Below are 23,345 nucleotides of genomic sequence, written 5' to 3'. Positions count from 1 at the left end.
AAGTTCACAATTAAACGATTCGAAAAAAGCTCTAAAAGGTCCTGTAAGAGTATGGTACTTTCACGGGTCGTAAGTTAAGGACAACCAAATCCCACTTGAAATGGTTTGTTTAATTTTTGGAAGCAACACGTTTACTTGCAAAAATAAATATGATCTAGAGATAAGCAATATAAAAGTAAACTTTTTGCCACTACGCTACTCACTTGCCACATAAGCTGAAAAACAACATGAGGGCTAGTTTTTTGGTAAGCCAAGGAATATTTACTATTTCCTTTACATTTGTTCGTTGCAGATCTTTTTATTTGGTTGCGTATCTCCTTTCGTTGGAATTCAGGCTGCCAAGACTATAACAATTAGTTCACCGTCATGTAAGTTAAACACCGTTATCGAAGTACCAACGACGAAGTGCTGCTGTGCCACACCAACGTAAGTACGCTTTTCTTCAAAAAGTTCAGTAATTACTTCAATCTTTTTTAGGATTGCTCCTCCACTTAGTCCGCCTGTGTGTAAGTCCTCGAAGATCGCAGATAAGACTTAATCATTACATATTTTTCTCCTTTTTTTCAGCTAAGAATACAGTAGGATGTCCATCGAGTAAGCAAATAATGAAATAAAATTATGCCCGATGTAAGTTTTGTTTTCAGGGTTTAAATACGGTCCGCCCACCTGTGTCGTTGCGAGTCCATATAAGTACCGTGGATCCGAATGCAGTTCATACTTTCAATGTACCGGACCTAATAAAAGTAAAGAAACAGTTTGTGATCTATCTACGTTTAGCGAAAAGCAGCAAGCTTGCGTCCCACATCCTACAAACTTCAAACTGTGCTGTGTCGAATAGAAGTTGGGTATTTACGCAATCGTACTTGCTCAGCAGCAATCGACATCCACATCTTGGTTTTTGTTCTTTTTAGTGTCTTGTAATCATTATCAATAAATATATAGATAAAGAACTTTACGAACTAGTTATTTAGGCACGTTGAGCTTACGTCAAGGGATACATCTCGGTCCAATTTCGGCAAACCTGTGACCTCGGACAATTTACATTAGCCGAATGTGTCCTACGGATGTACCTATGTCCCGGCTTCATTTTTTATTTCTGATCTACAAAGACCCGTGTGTCCTCCATTTTTATTTGCGAGTAAAATAAAACCGAATTTGAAACGCTTCAGTCTAAATACGTCACAAACCTACAACCAACCACGTAGAAGTGAACCGGAAACCTTGTGCGAGGGTCTGACGTTTGTCGGATTTGACGTTTTACGAGGCATGTATAACCATTGACTTTACATATTTTTTATAGTGTATAAAGCACAGCCGTCTGACGCGAAAGTGAATGACAAGTGGCAAGTGCCTGTGACAGGTGACGCAAGCTACAAATGACATTCTCCTGCAATATTGCCAATTCGTTATGTCATCTGAATGGTTCTAGGAGCTGATTGGTCGGGCTTATTACGTCACAGAGCCCGCCACAATCATATCGTTTTGAATAAACCCTTAAAACCGCACATCTGATTATTTTTTTCCTAATCAGCCACTATTTTTAAATAAACTTTTACTGTCCAAAAAAATGTTTTATGCTTTCACGTACACGCTTATGAAATTAGAACTACGGAATTCAACTCTACTGTAAACCCCCATTGTATTGACTGACATATTCCTTCATTCACACAAAATTGTTTTTGGTACCGACTTACCGATAGTTTGTTCTGATACCGCTCCTTGTAATTGAAGAAACATTTAATTCTCTGTCTCTAGCCTTACTATTGTAGAATTTAAAAAATATGCTCAGGGAAAAAGATGAATGCCAGAGCGGATTCTTTTGTATGCCATATTTTTTAGTAATGACCCATAAGAAAAAAATGTTTGTGTTCCTAATAAAATGTAGTGTAAAAAATATGTCGTTATGCGGTCCAGTTAAGCTTTTCTTTAAAATTTTTCCTAAAGTCAATAATTACGAAACCAGAGGCATCAAATGGAAAGATAAACCTGTCTGCGCTTTATCTAGTTAGGCAATGGGTTGTTTTGAAAAAGTGGAATGCCCATCAGGTGGTCGTCTGCGGAAGGTATTGCTTTATCTCAAGTAAGCTGCAATTCGCGCCGAAGTTGTTCTAGCATCCCTGGAGGAATCTACAGTTTTCTACCTGTCAATGTTCCAGCTCAATAAAAAAACGAAAGGTTCCACCAGGTCGTCAACATATCGCTGGGCGTTTACCTCGAATGGATATCAAATCATACCACCCCGTGCCACACCTTCGCATTGAGACCCACAAACCGCTCAACGGCAAATTAGACAATACCTACTCCGTTCTCCACATCTTCGTCTCACCCTTATACGTTCGTGATACTTCTACAATATATGCAAGGTCCACCACTAAGCACCATTGTATGTCACTTCAGGTTCCAGGTCAAATGCTGATGTCGCGTCAGTGTTAACCAGTAAATAAGACCTTAGAGAAGGAAAGAGTGAGAAGTGATAATAATGATCGTAGAGTGAAGCCCACATTTGTTTGTTTTTTGTTGTTATCTAGTTGTTTATTAGGTTAAAATATTTTTTTCTACAACTGTCAAAAAAACCTGTCATTTTCTGACGGATTTCGAAACGCGAAGTACTAGATTTTTAATCGGTTAATTAATAAGCAAGGTTGCTCTTGACAACGTGCGCGAAATCGTCAACAGTGAAAAAAAGTATTTCGCGCACGGGACAAAGTTGAACTTAAACAGCAAATTTAATTAACAATCGGTTCAGTTGTAGAAAAAATATTGTATATAACGCTAGCGTTATTTCGCGCATTTGACTGATATTTTAACTCGGCTTCGCCTCGTCAAAATACCTTCAGTCTCAATGCGCGAAATTGAACTTCGCGCTCTTGTTATATAAATAACTATTGCGGTTGTCAGAATTTTGTTTCCATTATTTCAACATTTAATAAGAGTTTTTGTGTCAAAGAGAGGCCTAAATGCAAATTACCTAAACTCTCCAAAACATATTGAAGTATAAATTTCTAAATCAGTATCTTTCAAAATTTTGGTTACAAATTATAAACCATTCAGTGAAATAGAAATTAACTAAATTCTTTACTCTTTTAAACTATTTTTATCTGAGACAGCTGGAAGTAAAGTACAAAAAGTTCCAAAAGTACTTCCACATAACTAGACGAAGAAGTTACAAGAAAAATTTACACCACGAATCGTAGAAAATCTTCAACCCTTTATAAGATACCAAGACAAATTTTTAGCGCATTTGCATAAAAATTAAAATATGTGCTATTGTGGCCACCTTGTCCGCCCGTCTGTCCGCCCGTCCGTTAATTTTTCATGTATTATAATTTTACACTTTTCCTCTTATTAACTATTCCCGAAGCCGTTTATAGTTGTGTATTGTTTGTCTCTATGTTGTCTGTGTGTCTGTTGTCGGTCTGTCCGTCTGTCCGTGTGCACGCAAACTTTGTTTAGAAACGTTGGATCGCATTGAAAATTGCTACGGACGTTCTTAAAGATATAAGAAAGACCGCTATTGTTTTTCAGTTAGACTAACGGGCCAAAAAGTTACAGCCCAAAAACTGACCAAACCTCCAAAAAAGAGGTTCCTTTAGCATCCTTGTTACAAACACATATGAGTGTTCGCTTTTCTGTGTTAGTAAATATTCCTTATACCTCAAGCCACTATGCAGGCGAATTCAAAAAATGTGCGCATGCGCAACCCAGCTTTGGTATTTATTGCGCAACCCAATTTTTTTATTTGTTAAGACATTTAAATGAAATTTTGTATATAGGTACTTCGAATAAAAGTAAAACTAATACCAAATGAAAACATTTGTTTGACAATCTATACTGATCTGGTAGGTAATCAACCCCTTAAGGTGTGTAAAATTGATCGATCGTAACTTTATTAAACTTCAACAAATTGTTCTTCATCAATAATTACATATTTTGTGTTTCTTTTACAAGTAACCAAGGTATTAATTACATGTTCGTGAATACGAATTTTAACTTCTGGAAATGGTTCAATGCCAGAAATTTGACATAGATCGCTCATGTATGCCCTTAACTCCAGTCCAATATTGTGGAAATACCTCAGTGGAAGGTTTTTGTGTTCTAGGTCCTTGAAATGGTCCTGAATCTCTTTAAGCATTACGTCTTTTGGAGGCAGATTAAACTTTCCATCAAGAAATGCCACAGCAAAACGCGCCTACAACATTTTTTTTTCGGTAATTGCTTTTATCAGTGTTGTTTAACCTGCAAGTCAGAATTGATATACGCCCCAACTAATGTGGGTATACCAATGAAGAATAAAGTTGGCCTTTCAATATTTATGACATGTTTATAGAGGTACTGCACACAACTGTCTTCAACTGTAATTCCACACTCCTTCGTGAGAAACGGGTAGAAGTGCTTGTAACCTGGAATTGTTCTTGGAGTGATCTTTTTTGGTTCCTGTAGAATTACCAGTGCAATACATTATTATGTCAAAATCTTCCTTGCTTCCATCAATGAACACTGCTCCCCCTTCGTTCAGTTCCTTTACTCCCGGTTTTAGGATTGCGTTCTCTACGTTTATCAGTAGTGGCTTAGGATGACTTATGTATACCTGAAATAGGTAGGTACACGATAGATGATTAGTCGTTCTTAATACCTACCTAACGTTACCTTTTGGGCAACTGGTATAATTAGGCGTGATATATCGACGGCAGAAAAAGAACCGCCGACGACTAATACCCTTTTATTTACAAACAATGTTGTACTTCTATAATCGCAACTATGAAATAGCAAACCTTTAAACAGTTTCTCGCCTTTTACTTCCGGCATACGCGGATGGGCGAAGCTGCCATTGCAAATAAAGACCGCGTCGTAACATTCTGATCGTTCTTCCTTGCGTTTAACGTCCCTAACTGTTACAGTCCATCGATCGTCATGCGGTTCCACTTTTGTAACATACGAGTAATACTAGAAGTAGTACTTTAGGTGATGTTATTGAGAAAACTATTTACCTGAATATGTTTTTCCAGATCAAATTTATCTGCAAAGTCGCGTAAGTATTTCAAAACCAATGGTTGAGTAATATAAGACTCATTGATATCGGACGAATGTCGAAAATTAAGAAATTCCATCATTTCCTTTGGCACGTTCGTTCTGTGATTAAAAAGTAAAAACACTATTACGCAAAAGGACTAGGTACTACTAGCTATTGTACACCGACACCTACATTAAATCCTGGTAAAGGTTTCTAGTAATGGGTAATCCATTTTCGTCTATTCCGTAGTTATCCGTGTACACCCACGTACCTCCAAACTCCCCAGTCTGCTCGAAGACATCGCATTGGTGGCCAGACTCTTTGGCATACCTTAAAGAGATCAGTCCGCACACGCCAGCCCCTATTATTGCTACTTTCCCAGGTTCGCCTAAAAAATAATTAGTAGTTTTCCAGTATTTTTCTAAGCAGAACAGTTTGGAATCAATTTACTTTTCAAAAATGACAAGGGTAAATATATTGCAGAAGAATATCCTTTAATAATAATGTTTTGCAATCATTTTAGTAGACCAGAAAATGTTTCTCGTGCTCCGGTTATCTTTAGAGATACGATGTTTATTTTGAAATAATGTTGCAAAATGTAAAGCGGAATTTTCGAAAGGCAAACATTTTTGAGTTTGTTTCTTTTTAGATTTTTGTAAGAAGTGATTAAAGCCAAATATTTGCCTTCTCATTTTGCAAGCAATATGATACTGTATTTACCTACTGTACGTAGTCATCAAGAGATTTATAATAGTTTCTTATCACACTACGATTTTCTACTTCGTTTTGACTCAATTATTCAATTTGAAAGAGAGTGCATTGTTGTTGGGCTTTTTTTTACAAATGAAGTACGCGATGTACAAATAAACAGACTTCAAAATTTAGTAATGCCTACATTTTTAAAAATAGTTTCCTACCTTTTTGAGTTACCATACTGCTATAAGATCGAATACGAATGAGATACTAGATAATATTGTGATACAATGTTGAACTTGGTCCTATTAAGTCAGATATTTCTTAATTGTAAATTAATTATATTTATTAAGGTCAATATGTGATCTACAAATCTATGTAAAGGACACATAATAATAGTATATACAAAAAAAATGGTAAACAGTAAATCTCTGGGCCACAACAATAATTATACCAAAATTTGTACCAACAATTCAACAAAACTCTGACTATGTCGCCGAATCAAGTTAACACCCCCTCCCCCTGAACAAACAAGTTTACAAACACCAAACGGAGAACAAATTGCCCCACTTAATAAACTGAAAAAATGCCAGAGTTGCTACGCCCCCACGAGTGCCGATAGTATCGAAGACCCTCAGAGGCATCACAAGAGTTTCCTAAAGGAAACGAAATAAAACTCCAATATTGCTGCACTGACACACCGTTCTCGAGCTTCTGCCTAACCTAGATAAAAGGGAGGGTCGGAAGGGGGGCACAACTGCCAGCAACTTGCCCCGAGAGCTCAGAATTCTCACAAAGAGGGGAAATTAATGAAAGCAATAAGAGTAGAAAACGATAAACCAAAGATTAGTTCCAACTCTCTTTAATATCCACACCCGCGTCTCAGCCCCAAGAATGCAGCAAAACAGTTAGCCCTCCCAAAAAAAACCAGGATTAAAATAAAAAAAGGGAGTATCACTACGTTAACGGGATCACAAGCTGAGTAAGGAAAGGGAATAATATGAGAAGGTAGGGTATCTTTGTCAACTCGCACCAACACACAAACACACTTCATTCATCCAGGAGACCGATCCTAAACCCCGACACATCCCAACCCGGTTTCTTACAATGAAGACCAACAACCAACCCAGAACGTATAACGTAAACATTCCTAACCCAGAAGAGTGCGAGAAACCTACCCCAAAAATAAAATAGGATAAAAGCTAAATATGAAAGGCTCTGTTCTTTGAACAGGGAATTGTATTCTAAAGGAAAAGAAACAGTGGATACAACCCCTAAAATGGATCGTCCAACGTCCCCAACCAAGCAACCCAAAAATAAAAGTGACTCGCTAATCTGGATAAAGTCACAAGTTCTTTACATGCCAGGTCCCCTAAACCTACAATCTATATCTTTCAGTTCGAACATCCACGGCAAAACTTTCTGAAAGATAACAAAGGGTCCGATATACTTTGGCGCTAACTTAGCCGAAAATTACCTTCATCAAATGAGTGCCGTCGATATATGTATATAAACAAACTATACTGTATTCATTTTAAGAGGGTAGCGGTACAAAGCATAGGGAAGCTTTGACCTTCAGTGTGATTGGTTAAAACACGAGTCATTATTACGCTGAAACATAAAACGAGTGGCGAATTTTGCAAGCTGGTAGTTTCTGTGGCCATCTAAACTGTTGGAAGTGTCATTAACTGCTAATGTCAAAGATTTATTTCTGTTTGCAGTACTGGATATTTCTACTTTAGAATAATTTGATACCGTTTTATATTTTTCCTGTGTGCTTATCTTCAAACACAGCGCCATCTACTACCTTCTTATAATGAATGAAGTATAGAAACATTTTACATACAGGATGTTCCGACTGCTATTTTCTTTACTTAAACAGAAATTACGTTAACAACATACATTTTTAACTATGAGGTGGCTCGCTCTCATCTTCGGAATTGAAACGACACCTCCTGCAGTTTACACAACAGTATTTGCTTTCGAGTACCTGTCCTGCGCGATATTTTTTGTCCGAAACTTAAAAGAAATTCCGAAGTAAAACTGAATACACTTTGATAGCCTAACGAGCGAATCGAAATCAGACACTCAATGGCAATTATCGCAGATCTACCAGCAACTCGATGGAAAACACAAGACAAGGATCCAAAGAGAATAATGTTTTAGCGTAAAATCGGTATAGGACACATCTTGAAAGAAGTATAGTGCAAATTGGCCATAATGGGAATTGCTGCATATTCAGAATGCTTTTGCAGAAATCAGTTGGGAGCAATGATGGCAAACGGTAGCGTCCACAGGAAGAGTACCAGAGCTCCATTAGAACAACGTCTAGGAGAAACGAATTCCTTAATTACCTCCAAAAATTTGCGCAGGCGATCACAGAAAAGCACACGGAGAAGGGGAGTGTAGTCTTAAAGCCACTGACGTCACATTTAAACTCGATTATGAATAATTCGTAACTATTGTTAAACAAATGGTTTATTTAATGTATAAAGAATTTAACACAATAGCTCTTCCTTATAATTTTCATTGTCCACCAAAACATATTTCCTTGTAGCCTCCCTAATAGGCTTATCCTCAATAAAATGCTTGTATAATTTAATTACAGCTGGTGGGAGCGGTTCTATCTTGGCAAGTTTGGCAAGATCGTTAAGGTACTCGCCAAAATACGAACCAATTTTATGAATATGCCTTTGGGGAATATTATGTCTTCTGAGATTATTTACGTGCTCATTTAACTCCTTAACCATTTCCTCTTTTGAAGGTAGGGCGACTTTCTTTTCCAATGTCGCCAAAGCAAACCTAGCCTGCGGAATTAATTTCGAAAGATAAATAAAATAATGGCTTATCGCCTTGTCACCAAAGAATAGACACTACTTGTTTCTTATGGTAAGGAGACGTGGTGCTATTATTCAACGACAAGAAGTTTTGTATTACCTGAATATCGCACGTCGGAAAGGCACACGTTAGAAACGGTATACCAATGAACAATAAAGTTGGCCTTTCTACGTTAACAATATGCTTGTATAGATTTCTCACCCAGTTATCTTCGACCTTTATCCCGCATTCTTCGGTCAAAAACGGATAGAAATACTTATAACCTGAGAATTGAAGTGCAGTTCCTTTTGTTTCACTTGCCAACTTACCAGTGCAATAGAGAATGACATCTACCTCTTCATCACTATCATCACTAAACATAACCTGATTTTCATTGAGTTTTACAACTGCCGGTTTTGTGGTGACACCATCGGCCAGCCGTATCGTAATGGGCGAATGGTGGCTCATTTTCACCTAAAAGTACTAGAATTTAATTTGGTTTAAGGGTAACTAGGCGTACGCTTCGTGCAGATGATAAAATGTGACTTGCAATGTCGCTCCCAGAGTACGATCCGCCGATTATTAAAACTCGTTTATTTTTGAATTTTTCAGGTGTCCTGTAGTCACGGCTGTGCAACTGCGATCCTTTAAAGATGTCTTGGCCTTCAATGTTTGGGATATGGGGGTGAAAAAAATGTCCGTTGCAAACAAAAACGGCGTCATAACGGAGTGACGTTTCCACTTTGGTCTTGAGGTCCAAGACAGTCAGAGACCATTGAGTGCCCACTGGTGCTACCTTGGTTACGCGTTTATAATACTAAAATCACTATTTACCTCGCACTTTAGTGTAAGCCAGTGTTACCTTAACTTTATTATGTAAATTATATTGATACGCGTAACTTTGTACGTAGTGCAAAACTTCCGGTTGGGTCAGAAAGGATTTTTCGACCGCAGATGGGTAGCGGAAATTGTGGAACTCCATTACTTCTTTGGGCAAATTTGTTCTGTATGGATTACGTTACAAAGTTGAAATTGCAAGTGTTCTACTTACATTAGTCCCTTGTACATTGTTCTATGACTTGGAAAGCCAAATTCGTCCATGTCGGTTTGATCACTGTACACCCAGGTACCTCCTAACTCCCCTGTTTGCTCGAAGACGTCACATTCGTGTCCAGCGTTCAAAGCATACTTCAACGTGACAACACCGGCAATGCCGGCCCCTATGATAACGATCTTCATTGTACGAGGAACCTGGTGCAAAATGCAATAATATTATGGCAAACGTGTGCATCTTTATAATATCGGTCAATTGTGGTTTCTCAACCTCATCCTTTAAAAATATGATTACGTGCCAAGAGTTATTTCCTGGTGTGCGATTTTTAATTTTTCTCCTTAGTTTATTAAAGGTGAATTAATTTCACACCTCGTGAATTTACGAACGTCTATGAGGTGCGTAACCAGTGAGGCTCTGTTTTTTCAAAAAAAAAAATCGCGCTAATGGGAAAGATGCAGTGAACTAGTTTTGCAGCATATCGATGAAAAACCATGTACTTACATAATATTGGTACACCAATGAGTGGTCACAAAAGTACCAATTGCGTTATTACTTACAATCTAACTTTTATTTGCTTGATGAGATACTCGTATGACGTAGGCAACTGTACGATTAGATAGCTACTCATTTAAAGTATTTACATTGTTTTTGATATGGTGATTACTGACTATCGGATTCATTCAAAGCTTTCGCATAGAATTTGTTGAGTAGTTGGTTGGGACAGTTTCGATCTTTCCTTTTTTGAGCACAGGTGTTTTAATGAATCAGTGTAATGCTTAGATTAGGAAAGAGTATCGATACCGCGTATGCCGTACAGCCCATGTATGAATCGTGTTACCTTTTTAAACAAGTCGGTCATTTTATATGTGGCACACATGTCATTTAAGTAACATCGTTTTAATGAGTTTTTGCGCTTAAATTGAGATCACGGATGGACTTCTAATTCCATTCCTTCTTTAATTTGCTCTTGCGTAGTTATATTCTTCTATCGTCCAGAGACGATCTGGCCTTCACAGTGGTTGCGTGCAAATTTTTCTCGATATACCTGGGTTTATTTGAACTATTTTCGGTTCCCTCATGAGGTTGACCGTGATCCTTTAGAATCGAATTTTCCAAAATACACAAGGATGCAATGGCAAATGGTGTTAGTAAAATTAAGTACAATGAATTCTGAAGGAGGTGCAAGTAGTTTGACGATTTATTCAAAATCTTTCCGGTGCTCGCGTGAAGGCGGCCCTAATTTAGAATCAGTAACAACTCGGGAAGTAAGTGACTAATCCAAACCATCTTTTGCCGTTCTGGTCTCGGGGCTGTGCTACATCATATAAGAAAGAAACCATAATAAAAAAAGCTTAAACTTGAGGACTAGTAATGGTACATAAGGACAAAGACAAAGTGCGGACAATAGCGTTAATTTCTCTTTGGGAAAGTACGCTAACTTTTTGAAAACAGTTGTCTAAATCAGTGTTACACTCTTCTTGTACAATAAAACTCACTCACTGATATTTAAATGGTTTAGAGCACTATTTTTAGATTATAATCTTTCAGATATTCTACATTGAACAGACAAATGCGCTTATTTATTCCGCAAAAGAACAAAAAGATAATGAAGCAGTGCCTTAATAGACCATGCATCAGAGGCCGTAGGGCGTAGATCCATCTGCGACATAATATGTTGGAAAGTAAGGGTTGTGTTGATAGCAGTAAGGGAAGGAGAGATTTGTGAGAGATTTAAAGTATAAAATGGCAACTTAATAAACTTGTAGTGCCCATGTGGAAGTACCTGATTAATAGGCCAGCAGCCACCCCCTTGGTTTTTTCAGTGACTCAGGATGAATCTACGTGAGTAGGTTGGGTTCGACGAGACGGTCAAGTTTTTCCTCTGTGAAAATTCTTGATAGAGGTAGCTAATGATCCGCGCACGTGATAACGTGGTTCGGTGGTCTGACCAGTGGTGTCCCCCACTTCGAATATCTCGAAGTAATGGGGTCATAATAGTTATTTATGTATTAAGGGCATAAAAGTGAGGTTTATATTCTCGTGGGCGATGAGTTAAAATTTAGAAAGCTCGAGGGCCGATAGATATCTCAGATATATAATGTGCTATGATATGTTAGTAAGACATAACATTTATTAATAATCAGATACAGCTTAGTAAATATTTGTTTAATAAAATGGTCATATTTCCTACAATTTTAGTGGGACGTTTTAACGCTATGGAGAATTTTCACAGATAAAAAACTTCGGCGTTTCGTCGAACCCAACCTATAAGATTCAGCTTGTTATTATTATTAATCACTGAAAAAACCAAGGGGGCGGCTGTTGTACTACAATAATCACTTTATGTTGTGCGGATGTTTTAGATATTATTTCACTCCTAGTCAAATTTAAGCACTCATGGTTCCATCTAGGACGAATTATTCTTAAAACTCCACAATAATATTTACTAATGCATAGCAAATTATCGTTTGATTTTAAGATCATTATTTTATTAAAATTAGTATTCGTATTCCACTCTCTTTACCGATTCTTCTGAAAAACAGAAACTACTCACCAGAGGTACCTCTTCCTTCACTAAACTCTGCCTATCTTCAAGTTTGAAACACGTAACTTGAATTGAGATTAATTTTTTACTATAAGTACTAGTAAGATATCAACGATAACATAGTGTTATACAACAAAATCAACGGTACAATGATCTGTAGTTATATATCTGCTTTTAAAAATTCATTCTGAAATGTAAATTAAGCAATTTATAATCCATCGACACCAATTTTTAGTAATGTTGTGGAATCTAAGTCGTGGTCTTTGGCAATATTTCGTATTAGTCGCACTCACAAGTATATTTTCTTCTTATTTTTATAACACGACCTATCTAATTATGTAATATTATAGGAGCAAGTAAGTTTCTGATTTCATCCTTTTTTCATTTCAGCAAGTGATTCATTATTAGTGTTACCTTTGGAGGTAACAAAAGCAGAAGATCTATTAAATGGAAATTAAGGATTTCTTCCCTTAGTATTTTCCTTACTTCATGTACCTATTGTCTTATTACTATACGAACTACTAGTGTTGCCAGTTAGGAACTGGTAAACACGGGCCCTTCCATCTGTTTAAACTTGAACTTGCACTTTTGATCTTTACATGGTGTGCCGTCGTGCGGACATACGTAATTTGGCTATTGTAATTACCCAAAGCAAAACACCTCAGCAGAGCTAATATAATAAAAACTAAATTTCAGCTTTTATTGTTCTAGGGAGCGGCATCTCTATATTAAATACATACTAAAGGCTCATGGGTGTACATGTTTGTACTTTTAGGTGGACAATGTGAAAAATCTGCTATATATTAATGATTATGATTTCATGGGCATCTCCGAGACTTGGTTAAGTAAAGATACGCCTCTTGGACTGCTTGGGATTGATGGGTACTCTTTCTTCCATATATCAAGAGCATCTAGAGGTGGAGGGGTTGGTATCTATGTCAAACAGGTATTTCAGTGTCAAGTTGTTAGTCATGAAGTGTGTGACGATATAGAACATCTGTGGGTACAAATTAAAATCAATAATAAGAAACTGTGCTTTGGTACTATCTATAGACCGAACGGTAGTTTTACTAATTTTTTATTAAAGTTTGAGGATTCCCTTGCACATTTTGTTCCAACTTATGATTTATTATTTTGTATGGGGGACTTCAACGTTGATGGGCTTACCTGATAACCATTACTATACCAGATTAGTCGATACCTTGAACTCATTTAATTTATTGCAAATTATTACTGAACCCACGCGAATTGTTCCTCACTCGTCTACATTAATTGATTTTATTATTGCTGGAGATGACGTTTCTGTAGCGAATAGTGGAGTTGTTCCAGTGCATGATATTGCTGATCACTCTCTTGTTTATTGTCATTTTATTCTTGATGTGATAGTTACACCAACCACTTTGATATATCGCAATTTCAACAAAATTGACCTACCCTCGTTTAATAATGATTTGTTTGCAATACCATGGTATCATATGTTTGATATTTCAAATTTAGACGATAAAATCGATTTTTTCAATAGTAATATGCTTTCTTTATTTGATAAGCATGCACCTATGTGCCCACATAAGGGTAAGTTTGGTGATCCCAAACCTTGGATTACGGAAAACGTTAAACGTATGATTCGTAACTCTGCTTTTAAACGCTTCAAACGAACTTCCAACGTTGCTCACTGGGACTATTACAAACAACTTAGAAATTTCACAACCACCGCAATTCGCAATGAAAAGAAATGCTACTTAACCCAAGTAGTAAAAAGCTGCAATGCTAAACAACTTTGGAAGAAACTGAATCAACTCCAATTATTGAGCAAGAAGAATAATTATATTCCTACAAATTTTGCAGATGCAGATGAAATTAATATGTATTTTTCTTCAACGCAACGCAGTTGCATACCTGATTTGGAACTCTTGGATTACTATAGCAGTAATAAATTTAACCCAAATAGTTGTTTCACTCTTTCCGAAGTTTTGGAGGAAGATATTACCAAAATATTATTTAAAGTGGCATCTAATGCTACTGGCGTGGACGGCATCAGTATAATTATGTTAAAACATTGTTGCCCTTTTCTAACTCCATATATAACTCATATTATAAACTATTGCATAAATCTTATTCCGTACCTTCTGTGTGGAAGTGTTCTCTTCTTAAACCTATTGCGAAAGTGGCATCACCTAGTGGTATATCCGACCTTCGTCCTATAAGTTACCTGCCCTCTCAAAATTACTGGAAAAAGTTATTGTTGCGCAGTTGACTGACTATATTAATCAACTTCATGTCCTCCCCGCTACGCAATCTGGATTTCGTGCTGGGTATGGTTGCCCTGGAGCACTTCTCGATATTGTTGATGATATATTAAAAGCTGTGGATCAAGGTAACTCTTTATTATTAGCGCTTCTTGACTATTCAAAGGCATTCGACACTGTGAATCATTCTCTGCTTGTGTCCATTTTAGGTTACCTAGGTCTTAACGCTGAAGCAGTTGCATTTTTTCGTAGCTATTTATGTAATAGAAAACAGATCGTGTGCATGGGAAATAATCAATCAAGTCCTGTTACAGTACAGTCGGGAGTGCCTCAGGGTTCCATACTCGGTCCCCTACTTTTTACGATTTACACCGCGTTTTTATATAAGGACATAAAGCATACCAAAGTCCATATTTTTGCAGATGATACTCAGATCTATATCTCATTCCCTAAAAGTGAATTTCAAAGCGCAGTAAACAATCTAAATCTGGACCTCCAACAATTGTCAACAAATTCTAATAAATATAATCTTACCTTAAACTCTAATAAATGTAAAGTTATGCTATTTGGGAGTAAGAGGAATAGACTACCGTTAATAAATCTCACTCGAGTATCCATGAACGGTACAATACTCCCACTTGTGGATAGTGCTAAAAATCTTGGGCTCATTATGGATTCAGATTTGCGATTTAAGTTGCATATCTCAAAATTAATGCAAAAATCATATTTTACGCTGAAATTGTTGTATTCTCATAGGCATTCATTAAATCAACATTTAAAAAAGTTGCTTTGCGATACTCTCATTTTATCGAATTTTAATTATTGTGATGTCGTCTACAGTTCAAATTTGGATTCCTGTGAAATAAGACGAATTCAAATCGTTCAAAACTCCTGTCTTAGGTTTATATTTGGCGTCAGAAGAAGGGAAGGAATTTCCCATTACATTAGTAAGGCAGGTTGGTTGAAAATGGAAGATCGAAGGAAGCTGCATTGCTACTGCACTTTTTATAAAATAGTTGTCAATAAATGCCCACAATTTCTAGTTAACAAAATACGGTTCAGAACTGACACTCATAATATTAATATACGAAGAAAGGATTTACTTATTACAATCCCTAAGCACAATCTTCAGTTATATAAAAGGTCCTTCTCTTATTTAATAGCTTTTTATCTAAACAAACTAAAAATTAACTTTTCATCTATGTCGCTAGCACAGTTCAAAACCTTAATTAAAAATAAGCTTTATTCTGGTGAAGTGTAATACCTATAATTAATGTACATTTGTACCATCTTACTCAATTGAAATCATTGACTTATAACTTTCTCTCCTTTTCACAATTTAATGGATGTAGGTAGATTTCCACGACTGAAGTATACCTCTCTATGGCGTATTGGGGCTGAGTGGTAGACCAGATGGTTAATATTTTTGACCAATCTGAATCTTAACCCCTTGGGGGAAACTGGAAGGACTAAGAAATTGTAATGATCATGTACCTGATGATGTATTCCATGTTAAACCCAATAAACGATTTATTATTATTATTATTATTATTATTTTTATGGCACTTCTAATTTCGGATTCACTTACTTCATAGTTCATACAGATATATGGAATTGGTAGCAGCAGTATCCGATTTTTCCATGGACGATACATCAGTATTAGATTTAGCAGAGTTGATAAAATAGTGGTTGAAAGCATTTGCAATGTCAACATTATGACTGCATAATTTACCATCGACTCATAGAGATGCTGCACTGTCAGCAGATCGATTCCTGACATTATTTTTTATAATATTCCATTTGATTTAGGGGAAAGCTGTAATGCCGACAATTTTTCACTGCTACTGGTGTTCGGACTTCGCAGCAGGATTCTGTAGTAAAACAAGATACGAGCGGAAAAAGGTTAAGACGTATATTTGACTGTAGGTAATACAGAATTTAAGGTATTTTAAAATAATTTAATGTGACGACTGCACTTAGCACCTCCCTCTGCTGATTATTGTGTCGAAGAACTCCTATAAAGAAACAATCGCGGTTTAAAAATGTAATTTTATTTCACATGTAAATAAAGTAAATAAATAAATACTGTACTACGTGGGCACATTGAGGAGATGAAGTAAGTGTCATTGTAATTAAAATAAGAGCAAGGAGAGCGAGTAACCGAATATTAAATGAGAAAAAGATTATGATAGCGCGGAGTTAAGTATTTATCACATCATCGTTGTAGGAGTGGGAAAGGAACATTCCGTAGTTGCTGCAAAATCGGCGCCAGTCGTTTTCATAAAGCGTGCGGTGCAATCTTAAGCCAACATCCAGTCACCGTCGTGTTGCGGATGAAGATTTTCGCAGCATTCCCAAGAAGGAAAACAAGAAAATTGAAAATATCCACGGTCCAACTTAACCGGGATTCTATAACCGGTCCGTGTAAAGCACAGCTGGGGCAGATTAATTTTCGTTCTGATTGAAAGCCTTGAGGGAGAAATAGTAAAGAGGCACAACTGTAATGTAAAATTGCGATACAATTGTTCTATCACGGCCGCTTTCCGTCGTGTTATTTATATTTTTTTATCAATCGGTTATACAGGGCGTTTGTTAAAAATGCGCTAAAAAAAGTTACTTCCTTGGATTATTCTGGGGATCTTTTATCCTTTGATGATTATAGAAAAAGCGCTTTGTTGCGAAGATACAGGGCGAAAAGAATAAATCATGCTTAGAATAGACCAAGGAATTACCTTGAAAGAGATTTAGACAAAAATGTAAAAGAGTCGGCTTAACTTGCCACTTCTAGTGCCCGTTGGCAATGCCGTATTTACAGGGACGGCGGGGGGGGGCTAAAAGGGCTATAGTCCAAAGCGGCAACTTTAGGGAGCGGCAAAAAATTAGACCAGAAGGAAAAATCCTGTAATATTAATTTATTAAAAAGTTGAGCAGAGGCGTTCGCCGGTTCCGGGACATCCAGGACGAGAATGGGTTAATACAACGCCTGGACCAAAGATAATACTACACCCACTATCTTTACCTGGACTCACAGGAGGTGTACGTTTACTTATCTATATATTTAAAACTTGTAGAGATAAAATCAATATTTGCAGTGAGTAAAAGTAAATAAATGTAAGGTTAGGGACCAAATAAATCATAACGCAATTTACTTAATTACATTGTATATTCTAAATAAGTTAAAAAGCGATACACTTCTGCATAAATCCAATTATTAGAAATCTGATTACCTTATTTTGGCCTTAACAGCTGCGACAGTGTGATAACTGCGTCTAATCGTTTGGAAAGTACCACCCATGTGTAGTTCTGGGAACAGCACTGAACGTCTCGAACTGAACGCGGCCCAATTCTTCAAACGTTGTCGCGTCCAAAACTAACAAACCAACACGCCGGTCATCTTCTTCGTAAATTAAGGACGATAGAATTACTCCATCGTCTTCGGCCTACAATTGCAGGTATTACTTCCTCTTTACGCTACGCTACACCGTGAATGACCTTTGCGTGCGGTTTGGAAACAAAGATTGGCTCACTGGGATAGGCACCCTGTTCCGACCATACTTGACTAGTTCTATTCTGGATGTCCGTCTTTAGTAACTGAAAATTTAAAAATTTTAGTTTAAGGGAGCAAACTGTTTAGTAACACATACCGATGAGGGAATAGTGGCATCTGTGCACAAGGTGAGGCTATAAAAGAATCTGTACTTCTTACCTGTAAAAGATAATTCATTGAAGCAATTAGGAAGTTATTGCTGAGAGTAGTTCTCGATGGATTATTACCTGCGAAATAGAGGTAGGCTTACAAAAAAATATTGATCTCAAATAGCGTGATATATGACGAAACGATGATTTTTCGATGAATACGTCTTTGTATAATAACAGCGCTACAGCCTAAGGAGTGTCGCCAGAGTTGGTCATACTCTTTTTCCCCTACAGTGACTGTATGAAGACAATGCTCCATGTCGGCCATGTTTTTTCGAATTTATCATTGAACCGAATTAGTAGATTTTGATATGGTTATTCTTGTGTCGAGAAAGTTAAATTAATAACCTTGGTTTCCAGGTTAATTTAACCAAAACATGGCGGATCCCGTGAAAATATCACCACCGTATGACTACACTGTCTCTATGGATTGAGCATTCTATAGAGTCACTATAGTTTCTCCTGCACACTAGCGACACTACACGAACAAAAATCAAGTCTAGTGTTAAAGGGTAAGGGATGTAATACTAACAAAAATGCGTAGTAAAACGAAAAATGAATGTTGGGACAGAAATGGGTGGAATGGGAAATGGTATCTTACAAACCTAAACATTTATTGTAGTTAAAAGTTGGTAATTCGCAATTGTGCCTGCAAATGGATTCAGGTTCAACATGTACACTTCCATCATCCCGTACAAACGCTTTAGCATTAGAGACGGGGATTTTTACAAAGTTTTGGTTATCCCCAAATTTTCCGTCGGTAAATAAAGGCAAAACAAATCTTTGCGGGCTGCTATTAACACTATCTCTAAAATTTGAATCACTTTGGGCATTCTAAAGAATGTTAAGATAAAAAGGGGATTTAAAAGATTACTGTACCTTAAGTGCCTTGATGTAGAATTTATCAATTGATGAACTATCCTTATACGTGCAAATATCGATTACAATATGATTCATATCTTCATACTGATTTATGGTATGAAAGTAAAAGAATCCGTCGGCATAAAATGTTTTTACCAATTGTCCTGTTTTTCGACTTACAACAAGAAACTGTGTCTAAATTGGAAGAATTAGATGAAACAAAAGCAATGTTACATTACCTCGGCTTCCTTGTGCCATTTACACACATCGTGCACTGGTGTTTTCGAGAAAATACTGCTCAACACCTTCTTGGGGATGTTTATAGTAAACGGCTGCTCAATGATTATGAAATAATGTTCCGTTAACCCTAAATTTGCTTACGTTAATCTTTAGAGTGAGACCTACGTTCACTTGCCAAAACTGTGCATGTAAGATGGAAGTAACCTCCATTTCGAAGGAACTGTCGAAACCACCTGCGCTTTTTCAAACATCGCGTCCTGGTCTACAAGGGGTTATTATTAAACATGTTTAATCTTCATGCTCACCATTGTTTTTGTCATTCGGAAAACATACAATGTGATAGGTAGCACCTTTTCTCGAGAACGACAAGCCTAAATTGTAAACAGTCCCTTAAATTGAAGTGTAAGGGTACTATTCGTTACAGGTAGTAGTCATACCATCTTCTACGACATGAGGATGGGAAGTGTGTGTTACAATCGCAAGACGTGCTGTAAGATCCCTTTTTGTTCCGGTTTCCAAGTTACCCTTGTCCACCTTGCAAATTATTCCTGCTTCGGAAAACGCGTATATTTCGTCATTGAATGGATATACAGAGATTGCGGCATTATCTCGGACGTCCTTAGCACAATTGAATATCGATGTTATTCTAAAAAGTTACCTACAGTGACTTGTCGTCAATGCCAATTTACTTCTTTGAATCAAAAAATGTCTATTACAATTGCATCCACTGCCCAGAAAAGTATGGCGCTATGGAAACTTACCTACTAAAAATTGTTTGGCAAGGATCCGGTACAGCTTTTGTTCCAAAGCCAGTTAAAACAAGACGATTAGCTGTCGTACTTCGTTTATATATATCCGATTGTAAAAAACGGCATTGGTACGAAACAGCCCCATCTTTTAATTCAAATCTGAAATAAACGAGTGATATGAAAGTTAGTCATTTTCAGAAATTTAAGGTCGGTGAAGGTAGCACAATATTGCGGTACAGATTTCGATTATTTGGGATGTAATGGTAACCTCTTCAGGGGTTGGAACACAAGTTCATTGCAATGCACCCAACAGAAATGAACATACACGGAAATTCTACGAAAGTGTTTGCCGAATTTAAAGAACTTTTACAGTTTTTTCTTAGCGTTTCCTGTAGGTACGTTTGTACAGGAAAAGAAAAGTTGTACCGCTGCATTTAACGGATTTTTATAGACGCTAAAGTTGTCTAGGACCGTAGGAAAACGTTTGCAGGGTGTATTTTGTCATTTAAATTAAATCAGAATTTCTTACAGGATTAATTACAAGTGGAGGTATTGGTAATTAGTGGAAGCGTTAATGGAATGTGATTTTAACAAAGAAAAGCTGTAGGGAAGCCTTGAAGTTTCAAACCCAAACACCATATATTTGTGGAGTCGACCAGCTCTACTGAATACCCGATATCTAGAAGCGTTTTAAGTTGGGCACTTCCGAGGGCACTTCGTTATGAAAAGTGTCATTGCCGAAAGTGTTTGTGTTGGTTCTAGGAATTGACGATAAAAACTAAATGGCATTGATTGAATTTCTAGAGTTGTGTTCCAACCACCACTACCGTAAATAACGCTTCAATTAATTAGCCGTTTGTAACCGTTCCCGTTAAGATATCGCAATGATCTTTGTTGCGCCCGAAATATTTTGTGATTTAGAAGAGGAGAATGAATTCATATTGATAGATGCCGCACAATTAATTAAAGAAGTTGTAATTTTTGGATGTAGATAACCGAATACACCGGCCGACTTTCCTACGTTCCCTCCCATGGCATATCCGTCACATGTGACGTTTTGTAAGTACCATAATTTTGAATTTGGCGTCAAAAATGCCTATCGATTCAAAGATTAAATCTTGTTCAGTAGAACTGATTCGGGAGGTCGTGCTAGATTTTAAGTAACGGGAGAACAGAGATGAGTTGTTGCCGAGTCACCTTTGGAATTTTTGTTTACATGGGGAATCGTACCGGGCGATCAAAATTAAGTTGTTGTCGAGTCGCCTTTGGAAGTTCAAGATAAGTACTAAGTATGCGATCAAAAATGAGTTGCTGTCGAGTCACCTTTGGAATTTTTGTTTACATGGGAAATTGTACTTATCTTGAACTTCCAAAGGCGACTCGACAGCAACTCATTTTCGATCGCATGGTACTACTAATTGATTTAAGGAGCATTTTTGCGGCACCATGACCCACCACTTAATAGCTGAAGCGTATCTCAATGAAAGGAATAATCGAAAAATATTATCTTCTAAATTGACAGTTATCGTTGAAGACAGTTCAGTTTCTTGATATATAATTGCCTCACCAAACTTAAAACGTGTCGATAAGTTCCTGAACTTATTAAGCAATCTTCGATAACGTTTTATTTTGAGAGCAGTAGATTCTTTTCGCGTGGTAGGTGTAACTGGGGAAACGCTGGAGTGTCAAGTCAGAAAATTTCCATTAATACTACCTATCCCTATTGCTGGTAATACGATTGCCTGGTCTCCTTTAGGATATTTATGGGTGGATGCAACAGAAGCATAAGAATTGCAACTGCTTTATTTTCCTTATTCTTTTCCTTTTGTGTTTGCACAGTACATCGAATTCTAAAGCATCACACAAAAAACAACTCGACATTAGGTTCTCATGTGAACCGTTCCTGATATGATATGCATATTCAAATTGATTTTCTAATTTCCCTACTCGTGTGGGCCTGGAATTTAATTCCTTGTGGTTTTTCGTAGATAATCCGAATTTACTATCTTATACAATATTATGTGAGCATTGCATTGCACAATAATTCGTGTTTGTATAGAAACCTACCTGTGCAATAAGGCCATCCCATCAAACCAATGGTCCACTTCGGAATTACCAAATTCAAATAACCCCATTCCATTGCGAATTAGCACACCGTTTAACCAGTTTGGAATGGTGCCTAAAAGGTAATAATTATTCACGTACTTTCTACCGATCAACAACCTGACACTTCCCCATAGATTGGATCAATGATTTCCCTGCGACAGGATTAGCACACCGTTTAACCAGTTTGGAATGGTGCCTAAAAGGTAATAATTATTCACGTACTTTCTACCGATCAACAACCTGACACTTCCCCATAGATTGGATCAATGATTTCCCTGCGACAGGAACGATACCACGTAGTGTCGTTAAAATTGGGATAAAAATTCGTTGTCATGTTTTTACTTAAACTGATCAATTCAATCACAGAACTGTTTCAGTACCCCTCCTATTCGCATTAAAATTAATATAATGGCGTAACTCTCAAAATGTTGGTATGTATTTATCATTTATTTATCTGCGTGTGCGGTTCCATTCTATGTATTAAATGAACGATGATGATAACAATAAATTATATATTATCACTGTCTGCAGCTTTGGCGAGTTTTTAGCGACATGATGAACTTGATTCGCACATAAAACAACAGTTACATGCACCACAATTAATTAAAAAAATTAACCAAATAAGACAGTCGTGGATAAAATATAGAATTTTACTCGCATGTAATGGCTGTTATTCGCTTTAATGGGTAATCCGAGTGAATAACCGCTATCATTACATGGTCGTCGTTAAATTATCTACCTATAGCTTGATAATGACGTTACCAATTGCTTGAGTGATAATCTGGAGTTGAGGAAAAACTGATGAATCCATAGAAATTGTTGGGGTTCGCTGCTGTTTGATCGAACGAATGAAAATTCTGGTGCGTTGAAGGGTTCAAGATTATGCACGAAGATTTGGGCATGGAAAAAGTGTCTGCTCCATGGATTCCCAGACTCCTTACTCAAGAGCGGAAACTGGTGGAGAAGAGCGCTTTGACGAATGATGGCAATGGCAGTGATTCTTGGAGAATTTTCAGAGCCAACAAAACGTGGACGTTTCACTAAGACCTATAAGATATATCCACCTCAAAAAAGAAGCCAAAAAACCCAGTCTTCGTCTGTAAAATTGATTACGACCATTTTTTGGCGAAGAAAAGGGATCACGCTTAATGAGGAATATGGAAGTAATATCTACTGAACGCCCGAAGAAGGCCAATATGCAAAACGAACGAACTCATAGCGAACAAAAACAGCAAATTTAAGAGTTAGATGTCGCACGCGTGTCAATATATTACCATTTCCCATTCATTACAGATAGTCGGGAATTAAGAAATACAGATTATTTTTT

General features: G+C 37.1%; 4 protein-coding genes and 1 long non-coding RNA gene across 7 annotated transcripts in view; 1 reads left to right on the top strand and 4 right to left on the bottom strand.

Moving 5' to 3' along the window:
• Position 1: 1 nt before the first annotated feature.
• On the top strand, positions 2–952 carry LOC116160487. The gene is made up of 4 exons (XR_004143229.1): positions 2–245; positions 293–426; positions 478–594; positions 645–952. It is a non-coding gene; the product is annotated as an uncharacterized LOC116160487 (long non-coding RNA).
• A 2,918-nt stretch (positions 953–3,870) lies between these two features.
• On the bottom strand, positions 3,871–5,980 carry LOC116160700 (dimethylaniline monooxygenase [N-oxide-forming] 1-like). Of its 3 annotated transcripts, none has more exons than XM_031473962.1 (7): positions 5,929–5,980; positions 5,283–5,399; positions 4,989–5,130; positions 4,648–4,944; positions 4,447–4,588; positions 4,237–4,400; positions 3,871–4,189 (listed from the first exon to the last, which is right to left on the bottom strand). In XM_031473962.1, exons 2-7 carry the CDS (start codon positions 5,315–5,317, stop codon positions 3,890–3,892), a joined length of 1,080 nt encoding a protein of 359 aa, XP_031329822.1. In that variant the 5' UTR covers positions 5,318–5,399; positions 5,929–5,980; the 3' UTR covers positions 3,871–3,889. The 3 variants fall into 3 exon arrangements, with proteins under 3 accessions (XP_031329822.1, XP_031329820.1, XP_031329821.1); XM_031473960.1 differs by having other exon boundaries at positions 5,204–5,399; positions 5,929–5,974; XM_031473961.1 differs by lacking the exon at positions 5,929–5,980 and adding an exon at positions 5,732–5,881.
• Positions 5,981–8,202: 2,222 nt separating this feature from the next.
• On the bottom strand, positions 8,203–9,985 carry LOC116176653 (dimethylaniline monooxygenase [N-oxide-forming] 3-like). The gene is made up of 6 exons (XM_031495411.1): positions 9,573–9,985; positions 9,384–9,525; positions 9,042–9,338; positions 8,851–8,995; positions 8,642–8,805; positions 8,203–8,511 (listed from the first exon to the last, which is right to left on the bottom strand). The coding sequence occupies exons 1-6, from the start codon at positions 9,758–9,760 to the stop codon at positions 8,203–8,205; spliced, it is 1,245 nt and encodes a 414-aa protein (XP_031351271.1). The 5' UTR covers positions 9,761–9,985.
• Positions 9,986–16,328: 6,343 nt separating this feature from the next.
• On the bottom strand, positions 16,329–22,412 carry LOC116158994 (carotenoid isomerooxygenase-like). Its single transcript, XM_031471883.1, has 13 exons — positions 22,259–22,412; positions 21,980–22,091; positions 19,925–20,071; positions 19,601–19,809; positions 19,469–19,552; positions 19,339–19,425; positions 19,163–19,290; positions 18,942–19,118; positions 18,668–18,896; positions 18,011–18,072; positions 17,859–17,957; positions 17,594–17,806; positions 16,329–16,381 (listed from the first exon to the last, which is right to left on the bottom strand). Exons 1-12 carry the CDS (start codon positions 22,350–22,352, stop codon positions 17,636–17,638), a joined length of 1,599 nt encoding a protein of 532 aa, XP_031327743.1. The 5' UTR covers positions 22,353–22,412; the 3' UTR covers positions 16,329–16,381; positions 17,594–17,635.
• LOC116176597 (senecionine N-oxygenase-like) overlaps positions 22,375–23,345 on the bottom strand; it is a 2,483-nt gene continuing 1,512 nt past the window's right edge. The window contains exon 6 of the mRNA XM_031495276.1: positions 22,375–22,403. Within this exon, the coding sequence (XP_031351136.1) occupies positions 22,375–22,403 (29 nt within the window). The remainder of the gene's footprint in view (positions 22,404–23,345) is intronic.

Source organism: Photinus pyralis, unplaced genomic scaffold (assembly GCF_008802855.1).
Source record: "Photinus pyralis isolate 1611_PpyrPB1 unplaced genomic scaffold, Ppyr1.3 Ppyr1.4_LG1, whole genome shotgun sequence".
In the NCBI taxonomy this organism is placed as follows: Eukaryota; Metazoa; Arthropoda; class Insecta; order Coleoptera; family Lampyridae; genus Photinus; species Photinus pyralis.
This window is presented reverse-complemented; position numbering and strand designations above follow the sequence as displayed.

Excerpts from the sequence above, each read along its gene's own strand:
- LOC116160700 (XM_031473960.1), bottom strand. Across the intron at positions 5,131-5,203 it reads AACCTTTACCAGGATTTAAT|AACGAACGTGCCAAAGGAAA; the intron begins GTAGGTGTCGGT and ends TTTTAATCACAG. Across the intron at positions 4,945-4,988 it reads ATCTGGAAAAACATATTCAG|TATTACTCGTATGTTACAAA; the intron begins GTAAATAGTTTT and ends TACTACTTCTAG.
- LOC116176653 (XM_031495411.1), bottom strand. The coding sequence starts at position 9,760 with ATGAAGATCGTTATCATAGGGGCCGGCATTGCCGGTGTTGTCACGTTG. Across the intron at positions 9,526-9,572 it reads ACAATGTACAAGGGACTAAT|AACAAATTTGCCCAAAGAAG; the intron begins GTAAGTAGAACA and ends TAATCCATACAG. Across the intron at positions 8,996-9,041 it reads TTTTATCATCTGCACGAAGC|GTGAAAATGAGCCACCATTC; the intron begins GTACGCCTAGTT and ends TAGTACTTTTAG.
- LOC116158994 (XM_031471883.1), bottom strand. The coding sequence starts at position 22,352 with ATGACAACGAATTTTTATCCCAATTTTAACGACACTACGTGGTATCGT. Across the intron at positions 22,092-22,258 it reads AATCTATGGGGAAGTGTCAG|GCACCATTCCAAACTGGTTA; the intron begins GTTGTTGATCGG and ends ATTACCTTTTAG. Across the intron at positions 18,897-18,941 it reads TCTACATCAAGGCACTTAAG|AATGCCCAAAGTGATTCAAA; the intron begins GTACAGTAATCT and ends AACATTCTTTAG.